Source organism: Scatophagus argus, chromosome 22, assembly GCF_020382885.2.
Source record: "Scatophagus argus isolate fScaArg1 chromosome 22, fScaArg1.pri, whole genome shotgun sequence".
Taxonomy (NCBI): Eukaryota; Metazoa; Chordata; class Actinopteri; family Scatophagidae; genus Scatophagus; species Scatophagus argus.
The window spans coordinates 2884831-2895536 of NC_058514.1; the positions used below are offsets into that span (position 1 = coordinate 2884831).

Below are 10706 nucleotides of genomic sequence, written 5' to 3' on the forward strand. Positions count from 1 at the left end.
AAATTTGAATACTCAAATAATAAAATACATTTTTGAGCTACCCAAACGTATATTAAAGTTGATTTAGCGCCACCTCCACCAAAAGGTACTATATTTCTCTCAGAATTGTGGTAAGTACAAATATAAAGTAGCATGACATAGAAATACTCAAGTAAAGTACCTCAAAATTATAATTAAGTAAGTTACTTTCAACCACTGTAGTACTATAGTAAATATATTTACTTCTAATAATACTAATGTACTTTTTGAATGCAGGACTTTTAATTGGGATTTTCACACCTCATTTACACTTTCAAAAACTGATGTCCAATTGGGGGCAGCAGAAACAAGATGTGAACACAACAGTGGACAAATCATCAACTTTTCATCAACATATCAATCAAACTGCACATCCAGAAGACACGCAGCAGCAGCAGCAGCAGCAGCAGCAGCAGCTTTAGCATTATCATTCATCAGGTCACCTGATCCTGATCCAAGTCCAATATTAACTCTTCTTTTAGCTCTGGTTTTAGTCTCCACCAGCTCCTGAGGGAAACATCTGGCTCTTTAGCTGCTGAATGCTTCACGCGTAGCTGGCTGCTGGTGTCGGCCGTGTGGCGTTACAGTGGATTCAATGAACCAAAACAATCAGATGAAAGACACTGAGGAAAACTCTGTAGAGCTGAAGAGAACTGCAGCAGGTTGATAATTCTCTGTCACACAGTCATCTGATCCAAGGTTAATATGTTAATGTTTAATTGATCTGTGCGCCTCCACCACAGGGTTTATGCTACAGACAACAACAACGGACAACGTCGCTTATTTTCTGAGTGCACGTCTTTATTATTACTTATAGCCTCCAAGTCGGAGGAACAGACGAGACCCCATGTCACGAATTCATTGTGAAACGTCCAACCATATCTGTGACTCAGATCTAAACACATAATGTACAGCCGTGATGGTTGAACGTGGGATGAAGATAGCCCCTGCGCATCGCGCTGCGCCTGTGCTACACGGCAGCGAGATGACTAAGCATGAGGCCCGCTGCCTGTGGCACTATGCAGACATGTTCCATTCTGTCAGAGCTCTGCAGCACATAGGCACCGTTTCACACGGGCCCCCGACGCCTGGCCAAGCCAGTGGGAACTTTAGAGGCTCTGATGACAGCCTATACTGAGCATTTAAGCATGTGGCTGTAGCTGCAAAATTTAACCTCTTTCTGTTGTAATTTCCTCAATGCATTTTCACATACACATATTGCTTAAAAAAAGCACCTTTCAGTACCTCAAGTTCATACATTTTGAGCTCAGATGTGCTGGTGTTGATGCATTAACAAGAGCAAATAAGTAAAGCATAGAGGTGTGTCATTCCAAAGCAGGTTTGTAATGTTAAAAGGCCTGCAGGTAGCAAGAGAATACAATATATAAAATAAGAATGAAACAATTGTTGTTGGTGGCCCAACAGAGAAAACAAAAAAAGACTTCATTGTTCTTCATGGGTGACTCATGTTTTATACAGCAGTGTCAGGAAAACGAACACTGAGTCTTATGGCAGGAATTTCCCCCCAAACAGAGAATATCTAAGCTAAGCATTCTCTTCAAACCAACCTCACAGTATCACTGAGTGTGTTCACAGTGTGTGTGTGTGGTCTGACAGTGGAAAATCCTGCACTATTTTTAGTCTTTATCGCCACCTGCTGGCTTTCGGCAGAAATTACTAATGCACTGAAAGAGCTCTCTGACATCAAACAAATCATTAAAAATATATTAATTCAACATCATATACAACACAATCAAACATTACAAAAAGATATTTGAAGCATGTAAGCATTTATATTCCTATAGTTAACGTTCCCATGTTATTTCACCTTGACCCCAGGTTAATTCATCTGCATCTACTCAGCCGGAAAGCTCAGGTTGTTGTCCCTCCTCTTTCAAAACTCTTCTGTACATTAACATGTAAGCTGTGTCTCTGTAAAACAGAGCATTAAACATTTTTAGACATTAATGTAGAAAACAAAATTATGCATTTCAGGGTTAGGGCAAGAAGGTGATAAGGAGTACTAGAGGAATAAAAACTGAAAATATAACGTCCAGGTGTTTATCAAAAAGCTGCTGAAAGACAAGACGGCATGACAGACAGGACGGATTTCCTCTTCCTCAAAACTTTGAGAGCCCTCGTGACAAAAACACCTTTGGTCTTTAATCTTCACTGAAGAACACACAATACGGCTTTGTCTCAAGATCTAAAGTCGTTTCCGCAAGTAGGAGGATAAAAGCTGCAGATGTCAGCGGGAGTCGAGCATTTAAGGCTTTAAAGGTTATTAATAAAAATCTTAAATTTAACCCTACAAGCTACTGGAGGCTGGTTTAAGGAGGCTAATTTGGAAATCACGTGCTATTTTGCTTTTTTTTTTTTTTGGCTTGGTTGCTGCATTCCACATTTTTTTAAGGTGAGAAGAGATTTCACAGGTGAGCCTGAACGCAGAGGACTGGAGGTGTACATGTGATAACATATAAAAGTCTGAATCTGTATTAAACTAAGAAAATAAGTCTTTACACAATTTGTCTTCTCAAATTTAAAGAAATAGTTTGACATCTTGTGGAACTCTACAAACATTATTTAGTTTGTCCATTCTGGGCTTCTGTAGAAACACAGCAGTCCAGACTGGTTGTTTCCTGCTGTTTCTGGTTTTACTGACATGTTAAGCTAACAGGTTGCTGTTATTAGCTTCATGTTTGATGTACTGATGAGATATGAGCGGTGTCAATTGTTTCATCTCTCGACAAGAAAACAACCCAAATTAGCCCATTTCACAAAATGTTGAACTAGTCCTTTAAGACGACTCCTACCTTCATCAAAAGAGCAGACATAGAAACTGATGATGAGAAATTTACCCGTAATGTCCGCCATATGTTGTCTTCACGTCTTCCCAGCTGACCTGTGCGTTGAAACGCAAAATCTTTACCGCAGAGTCTTCAGCAAGTACAAGTCAGAAAATAAAATCACATTTAAGTGAAACAGATTCTGTACCTGTTTAACACGGCTGTCATCTGCGTAGTACCAGCGCTGACTCTTCCTGTGAAGAACGAAGGCGGTGTAGTGTCCACACATCGCTGAACCAGAATGCACCACCACTGCATACAAAGTGTACCTGCAGTCCTCCTGGAAGAACAAACACACCTGTAGATGACATAAGACACAACGTCTGGGTGGTCTAAAGGAAATACGAGCACCTGGGCGAAGTCTGGGGAGAGCGCTTCTCTGACAGCCTCAGACAAGTCGAAGGTTTCTGGAAAGGTGACCATGCAATCAAGTTTTCGGGTGCCAGCTCGGCTATTTCGAAACCTTTTCAGGTTCACACACAAGATATGAGGCAGGGAGAGCAGCCTGACACCCTGAAAGAAAGAAAGAAAGAAAGGACAAAAAGAGATGCTTGACTACGTTGATTCATACTCGCTGGGAAGCATTTGAACCAAGCCTCACCTGTTTGGATGGAGTCTTAGTCTCACAGCTTGGACAAAAGCAGCAGTTTAAGTCTTTTAGCTCCTGATGCTTAAAGAAGGATGTCAGGCAGCCTTCCTGGAAACATTCAAGTTTGAATTCAGAGACGTTTAATGCAATAATTTGGCACTTTGTGTAATAAGTCGATTTGTTTACTTGGCAGGAGTTAGACTGAGTTACTGTAAAGGTAAGGGAAGGTAGATTTTGTTATCTACAAACAGGCTAACTGTTACTCACCATTTTCAGTCTTTAAGCTAAGCTAAGCTAATTGGCTGCTAGCTGTAGTTTCTCATCTAACTTTTGACAATGACGTCAATGAGCGCCTTTCCCAAAATGCTCCCGAAAAGACAATCCACATCCAAGCAAAAGAAGGAAACAAGCACCAGAGAATTGTGGTCTTCGTTTATGTGCAGAGGCAGGTTGAGCAGGTAGCTGGTTTGGGTCTGGACTGAGCGACAGACTAAACACTGCAGCTGCGTCTCCAGAGAAATCTTGTACAGGTTCTGGATTTCAAGAGCCTGGAACAGAAAGCAGATGTAAGCGAATACAGGTGATTCGTTTAACAAAAGCAAAGAGCATTACTGACTGAAGACCAACCAGAGTTTCGTCATCCATCTGCTGTTGTATGAAGTTCAGGATGAAGAGGAACACCTCATCAGCATCATGCTGCGTTTTAACTGCAAAACAACATCCTCACTGTTCAAAGCTGTCAGATAAACCAGTGCGAGACGCTTGCTTTGTACGTTTGCTTCTCCTCACGTCGAATGTCGTTCCTGTCCAGGCAGTGGAGGAAGCTGTGATGCGGAGCAGGCTGAGGGAGGTCGTTTCTCATGGCCGCAAGAACTTTCTTCAGCTGCAGGGGGACGTTACGATCGTCTTCCCTCCCACCAGCTGTCTCCCACCTTGTGCAATGCATAAACCCTCGTTAATGCACTTAACACCAGAGAAAAGCGTTGTCATTTCCTAAGTCCTTACAAAGTCTCCTTCACTTTCCTTGTCTACTGAGGTCAAAGTAAGGTGTTCAGGAACAGACACAGGGCTTCCTTTTGACTATTCGACCAGCCAGGTGTGCTACCTGGTCAGAACAAACCTGTCAGCATTCGTCGAGGAGTTCAAAACTTAAGTCATACGTGTTATTCAGTATAAGCTCTGGTTTTGTTCATCCTACAGAGCAAAGAGTTATTGTAGATTAACTCGGAAAACAATTTACTGTTAATGATAATATTATCCTTTTAGTTTCATTTCCTGTATGGTGTCTCTTTGTTTGTCATCTCAGTGTGTTTACTGCTCCTGCTTGTAGCTCAATTTCCGGTTTGGACCTCAGTTTACAGAAGGCTAAAGAGCCGCGTTATTTTAACATGTTAACAGTGTTCGTACTCGAGTTTAAACTTTTGTCATGGACATTAAAATGTGGGTAAATAAAACCTTTAAAGTGTCTCTTGAGCCTGACTTGCTCAGTCCCTCACAGGCATCCAGTCTTGAAGGTATTACAGTTTTATGAGTCAGGATTATATTGAATGCAGGACTTAAGGGTCTTACTTGTCCAGAAGGTCTGCCAGCTCCCAGGTAGCAGAGAAGGCCTGGAGCAAAGTGTTCACGCAGCAGGACAGACAGTAGTTGGTGAGGCCTCTCATTCCTGTGACAGAATCATTCAAATAACCGTGACACAAGCGACCCTCAGGTGTCCACCGTGTGTGACGACAACAGAAAAGTTTCAGTCCTGATGCTAACTGGTGATGACCAACAACCAGATCTGTGTGGGCTGAACTGCATCTCCAGGATGAGCAGCCAACAGCGTACAGGTTCCTCAGGTAGGTAACAGTCAGGTTCAGTGGTGGCACAAGTACTCAGACATTTTACTGCACTAAAGCAGTAACATCACACATTAAAAGCACTTTGTTACAAGCAAAAGCCCCGCATTCAAGTTGCTTAAGTAAAAGTACAGAAATAACGAGTAGCAAAAGTACTTAAACTATTGTTTATGGATTAGGTTTTGTGCTCCTAATCTGAATCTGTAGAGTAATGAGTACCTAAAGCTTTAACATCAGTGCAGTAAAAAGTACAAGCTCTCTCTCTGACATGAAGTAGTATGAAGAAGCAGTACTTGAGTAAATGTACCGACACAGCATCACAACACACTGATCGCCATCCGGCAGGCTGGACGGGGTCTACTTACCGGAGCGGAAGTCGCTTCCGGTGGCTCTTGACAGCAAAAAGCAGAGTCTTCCAGACATGAGTGCAGGTTTCACTCAGGTGACCACCCGAAGGACTGAAGAGCAAACTGCTCTCACCTCACAGTGAACATCTCCGTCACATCACAGCTCTCGGTTCACTTTCGGTTTCCACATTCGCTCCACTTTGCTGGAATTGAAACTCAGCAGTTGTCATGCGCAGAAAAGCACGGACGGCCCACGAGCTTTAGACAAAACAAACGCAACAAAACGGCCATTTTGTTCGGCCTTTGGTGACGTTTTAATCAGCTGTCTTTATCCCGCACGGTGTCCTCTCGGTGAACTCAGTACATGTACTCAATCACTCACATTCGAGGTACTTGTACTTTACATGAGAGTACTTCCATTTTACGTAACTTAATACCCCATGTACTTCCCACTCCACTACATTTAAGTTACGGCTGGGAATGCAGTACTTTTGCTTGACTTGTAGTGATGTACGTTCACAATATGATGCTAGTATATACCACCATTATTTCTGTTTATTTTACCACTTTGCGCAGTACCCACATAAGTTACACAGAAACTGAGCCTACACACATGAGCAGGTCTAAATGCATTTGAGTGTCAGACAGCTAAAGTAAATGCAAATGTGGTAAAAGGTTTCAGTTTATTGTCTCACTCTGGATTACGCTCACAAGCCATGAAAAAATAAAAACATGAATATAGTTATCATATCTGTTTTACATTATTCACATGTGTTTTTGGATTAATTATTCCTTCGATACTTTACTTACATCTGTTTTATTTTTAGTCTGTTATGGATGCAGCAGTGTTGGCCAACAGACTCCTGTGAAGAAAACATGTCAGTGAGGCTCAGTAAAGCTATTATTATGATAAAGAGGGAGCTGAACCAGCCTGAAGGATGAGCAGGTGAAGACCTGAGGGGATTTTACTGGAAAGATTTAGTGAAGAGCACCATTAAAAGAAAAAACTAACAATAAATCAGATGATAAATCAGTTCCTCTCAGTTTGCGGACCATCAAATGTCTGTGGTTTCTAAAACTGCTGTAAACGTATTTATTTGGAGTAGTAAAAGTTGTTCATATGACTGATGTTTAAGCCGGTGTAATGAAACTTGAAAAAGTCCTTCACAGTCCTTTGCTCTGAGTGAGCGCCTGATAGTACGGTGCAAACATGGCACTCCACATCTGTTTGAACAGTTGAAGAAGTTTGGAAATCCAGATGAATGAAGATGGAAGAGCTGCAAGGACAAAACAGGGAGATTTATTTCCACACAAGTGTTTCATATTTCAACATGTCTTGTGATGAAACTGAGCTATGAAGAACATTTAATCCAACCTGGATCCAATCGCAGGAAAAGCATGTAGAGAAGGACGGCAGCCAGAAAGACTCTCCGCAGACAGAACGAGCCAGTGTGGGTCAACAGCAGCTTTCTGTACAGAAATCTGAGCATGGCTTCAAGTTTACAGATTACACCTCCTGCAGAACACAAACACAATCAGAAAGGCTCTCTGAATCCATTACGTGTAGTGCTAGGACTCAGTGTAATACATGCTATCATAGCTGAACTGAAATGTGAGACCTGGAGACGACACAGCCTGTGCAGCTGTCTCAGAGTTTGGACTCATCCTGGGACTTTGAGGCGGATCTTGATTCTGTCGCTCTTTTTCCTCCACAACTTCCAGCGCCAACTGCCTCTGGTCTTCTGTGAACACGCTGCTTCCAACCTCCCCGAAAATCAGCTGCAGAGCCTCGTCTCTGCGTCCAAGAGGGACGAGGACATGCAGCAGGTACAGCTCTGCCACCGTCCCGAACCCTGTCACTCCGCTGTTGGACGGACAGTGTAGCCAAGCCCTGGCTGCATCCTGCATCACTGCTGGCTCCTCTACCTTGGAGTAAAGAAGTATGCTGCCAGAATGAGAGAGAGAGAATATGCTGAATGCGTGTCATGGAGCTGAAAAGGTTGGCCAACAAACTGACAGAAACTGATCTGTGCCCATTTTGCAAATCCATTAATCATTTCAGTCTTTTTATGCAAGCAAAAAAATATCAGATGTTCTCTGATTGCAGCTTCTCAAACAGAGATTTGTTGCTTTTCTTGTTATATTTGGTAATTCATTGAATATTATTGTTATTATATCTTGAGTTTTAAAACAACGAATATGAAGATGCCACCTTGGGAAATAATACAAACATTCTTCACTATTTGTATGCCAAAAAGTTAACTGAGAAAATAATTATCAGATTATTGCAAAAGTAAAAAGTAAAATTATCTCAGTCATTGTCAAATAATTTCCTGTCGATCAAGTAATCATTTAATCAACTGAAAGCCCCTGCTCACCACATCTGCATTATTTTAGCTGGTATTTTGTCGTGGTGCTCATACTGCTGGAGGACCCAGGAGAGGACTCCATGCCACTGGTTCAGCTCAGCCAGTGCTTGAATCCCTAAGATGCAGAGGCCAGCCTTGAAGTCTCCACATCTGCAGAGATATGACACAGAAACACACGGTGACCTTACACATTCAGGCTACACGGAGCATTCAAGTGATGAAAGGTGCACTTAGGCTTTCACCGGCTGTCCTCCTGCTCCATGTCGGCGAGGCTCTCCAGACCTTTGTTGCATGTGTCAAAGGCTGCCTGGAAATCAGTGTGGATCATCATCTGCTCTGCAGCGGTGTCCAACATGCTGAACATCTGTGTTAAAGAAGAAGCGAGCGCGGGGCTGCAGACTGAGCCGGAGCTGCGAGAAGGAGTCAGACCTGTTGAACAGCCGCTCATGTCCGTGTGTCACATTCACTACCGGCACTGCAAAAAACTCAATTTACTTTCAGTAGCTTAGATTTTTCCGTGAATGCCAAATAAACCTGCTTGAATGTTTGATTTGTCACACGTCGTTTCCTCAACATCTTGTTTACCATCCATGATCTGTTGAACTTCCTGGTTTTGAGGTCGTTAGCCAATCCGACGATACCGTTTTCAGACTGCCGGGAGCAGCCAATCATGTTGCTGTTTGTTGGAATACACGTCATCATTTTTTTTCCTCCCACATCTCGTGTACACGTGCACGGAGCGGAGTGTGTGTACGGAGGAAATTTAAGCAGCTAAAGCAGCTTTTCTGTAAGTCGCCACTCTCTGTTTATATGCCAGATGCTGCTAACACTCTGTATTAATTTAGCATGTTGAATTTGTTAGCTTTGAATCTTATGTTTTGATGCGAAATGTTCCACAGTAGCATTTAGCTAACAAGCTAGCAAACTATTTACCTACTTTAGCTTGGTGTAAATTAGCCATAAAGCTAATTGTTGTAGCTTGCTGATATTTCGTCGGGTAATGTAACCAAGTTGTGATAGTGTACAGTATAATGTTGATATGTGGACATATGTCTTAATATGTCACATAAAAGGTGAGCAGGACGATTGTTTTTAAAGGCCAGAGAGGAGTTTTGGAAACTTGTTCTGTGTTGAAACGTATTCCTGTCAAGCGGAACAGTGGATTAAACCTGCTCACTTGGCTTGAGTGCTGTGAACAAATGATTGTCATCATAGAGCTGAACTGAAACATCAGAATGACTGGTTTTCAGCTTGTCAAATTAGCCAGCTGTCTAATAGCGCATGTTGAATAACGTTATGCTTGTAAATAAGAAAATGAGAATCAGACATCTGCTATTTCTCCCTATTCTCAATTTCTGGTCCTTCAGGAATATTATTTGGTCGGCGTCAGTATCGAAAACAGTGAAGGATGTGCAAGGAAGAAAGCCTGCAAATGAAATACCCGATGATTATTGGATGATAATATGAATGAAAATTTTATTTTCAGATTAAAATGGCAAAGAGTCTCCGGAGCAAATGGAAGAGGAAGATGCGTGCGGAGAAGAGGAAGAAGAACGCCCCAAAGGAGCTGGCCCGTCTGAAACAAGCTCTGAGTCTGGATAAGAAAGGAGAAGCTGTCATGAGCGACGTGCAGGAGATCGCCACTGTGGTGCCAGCTGACAAGATCAAGAAGCAGCCAGATGTGGAGATGGTGGAGGCAGAGGAGGAAGGTGAGCCACAGTTGTGTTTTAAAGGGTCTGCATTTAAAGCTCATTTTAAACTGGGTTCTGTATGCCAGAGGTTTACTGTCACTGTTTACAGCATCACCGTGTTACTCTGTTGGTCCTTCCTGTTCATTTGACAGCAACTGCCGCTGACAGTAAGACAGTGTTGACTGTGTTACTGATTTGCCTCAGGAAACGTGTTTATTTCTTTGCGTTGTCCGACACAGGCGGGAAGATGGACATGGACAGCATGCGCAACAAGAAGACGATGCTGGATGAAAACGGTCAGTACCCCGTGTGGATGAACCAACGACAGGCCAAGAAAATGAAAAACAAGCGGATGGCCAAAAAAAACGGTCAGAGCAAGAAGAAGAAGGGCATCGCCTGGTGAGCCTGAGACAACAGCTTTGTTTTCACCTTAAAGACTTTGGCGCAGACACACAGGATCACCTCATGTCTTCTCTTATACATGATAACTGTGGGATTTGCGCTGTTGAATCTCTTCCTGTCAGTCGGATTGCAGGATTTCTGGTTGTAATTGACTGCAGGAAAACGTTTGTTCTTATGGAACAGCAGCTTAATTTCCGTGTGATGACAGAAAATGTCTGCCGTAAGCTTTTTTTTCCCATCACAGTACATCCTAATAATGTTCTCACACCACTTGAGACTGGGCAGTGTGGTTATAATCGTTATGACTGGGGCATCCTTGTGGCTTTGGTGTCCAGACACTTTTCATCAGCTGCAGTGTTTCAGGTGTGAGCCATTTGTTGCATGTCAATCCCCATTTTTTTTCCTCATTTTGTGTTTTCTCTTTACTCTCAGTATCTCTAAATGAATTGGAACATTTGTCCGATTTTATTGCATGTACCATGACGTAGGAGAAAATCATGAATTAAATAAAACTCTGTGTAAATAAAATGCTTTCCACTTGTAAAACAGTAAGTTTTTCCCATTTTTTAACCCCACTTTGCTTTGAATCATTATTTTGGAGAC

General features: G+C 42.4%; 3 protein-coding genes across 4 annotated transcripts; 1 reads left to right on the plus strand and 2 right to left on the minus strand.

The window, feature by feature from the left end:
- Window positions 1-718: 718 nt before the first annotated feature.
- Window positions 719-6090, minus strand: usp18 (ubiquitin specific peptidase 18). 2 transcript variants are annotated; one of them, XM_046379367.1, is made up of 10 exons: window positions 5660-6090; window positions 5023-5119; window positions 4243-4385; window positions 4081-4160; window positions 3867-4001; window positions 3466-3561; window positions 3216-3377; window positions 3013-3144; window positions 2877-2920; window positions 719-1950 (listed from the first exon to the last, which is right to left on the minus strand). In XM_046379367.1, exons 1-10 carry the CDS (start codon window positions 5715-5717, stop codon window positions 1878-1880), a joined length of 1020 nt encoding a protein of 339 aa, XP_046235323.1. In that variant the 5' UTR covers window positions 5718-6090; the 3' UTR covers window positions 719-1877. The 2 variants fall into 2 exon arrangements, with proteins under 2 accessions (XP_046235323.1, XP_046235324.1); XM_046379368.1 differs by lacking the exon at window positions 5660-6090 and adding an exon at window positions 5514-5651.
- A 215-nt stretch (window positions 6091-6305) lies between these two features.
- On the minus strand, window positions 6306-8607 carry pex26 (peroxisomal biogenesis factor 26). Its single transcript, XM_046379369.1, has 5 exons — window positions 8253-8607; window positions 8020-8160; window positions 7261-7586; window positions 7017-7157; window positions 6306-6918 (listed from the first exon to the last, which is right to left on the minus strand). The coding sequence occupies exons 1-5, from the start codon at window positions 8456-8458 to the stop codon at window positions 6806-6808; spliced, it is 927 nt and encodes a 308-aa protein (XP_046235325.1). The 5' UTR covers window positions 8459-8607; the 3' UTR covers window positions 6306-6805.
- A 57-nt stretch (window positions 8608-8664) lies between these two features.
- On the plus strand, window positions 8665-10649 carry llph (LLP homolog, long-term synaptic facilitation factor). Its single transcript, XM_046379371.1, has 3 exons — window positions 8665-8797; window positions 9497-9719; window positions 9941-10649. The coding sequence occupies exons 2-3, from the start codon at window positions 9503-9505 to the stop codon at window positions 10102-10104; spliced, it is 381 nt and encodes a 126-aa protein (XP_046235327.1). The 5' UTR covers window positions 8665-8797; window positions 9497-9502; the 3' UTR covers window positions 10105-10649.
- The last annotated feature ends 57 nt before the right edge of the window (window positions 10650-10706 follow it).

Coding starts and splice junctions, on each gene's coding strand:
- usp18 (XM_046379367.1), bottom strand. CDS start 5,717: ATGTCTGGAAGACTCTGCTTTTTGCTGTCAAGAGCCACCGGAAGCGAC. Junction 4,386..5,022: donor CTGGCAGACCTTCTGGACAA/GTAAGACCCTTA, acceptor GCATTGCACAAG/GTGGGAGACAGCTGGTGGGA. Junction 4,002..4,080: donor AGATGGATGACGAAACTCTG/GTTGGTCTTCAG, acceptor TTTCTGTTCCAG/GCTCTTGAAATCCAGAACCT.
- pex26 (XM_046379369.1), bottom strand. CDS start 8,458: ATGAGCGGCTGTTCAACAGGTCTGACTCCTTCTCGCAGCTCCGGCTCA. Junction 7,587..8,019: donor GCTAAAATAATGCAGATGTG/GTGAGCAGGGGC, acceptor TCATTCTGGCAG/CATACTTCTTTACTCCAAGG. Junction 6,919..7,016: donor TTTCCTGCGATTGGATCCAG/GTTGGATTAAAT, acceptor TTGTCCTTGCAG/CTCTTCCATCTTCATTCATC.
- llph (XM_046379371.1), top strand. CDS start 9,503: ATGGCAAAGAGTCTCCGGAGCAAATGGAAGAGGAAGATGCGTGCGGAG. Junction 9,720..9,940: donor GGTGGAGGCAGAGGAGGAAG/GTGAGCCACAGT, acceptor TGTCCGACACAG/GCGGGAAGATGGACATGGAC.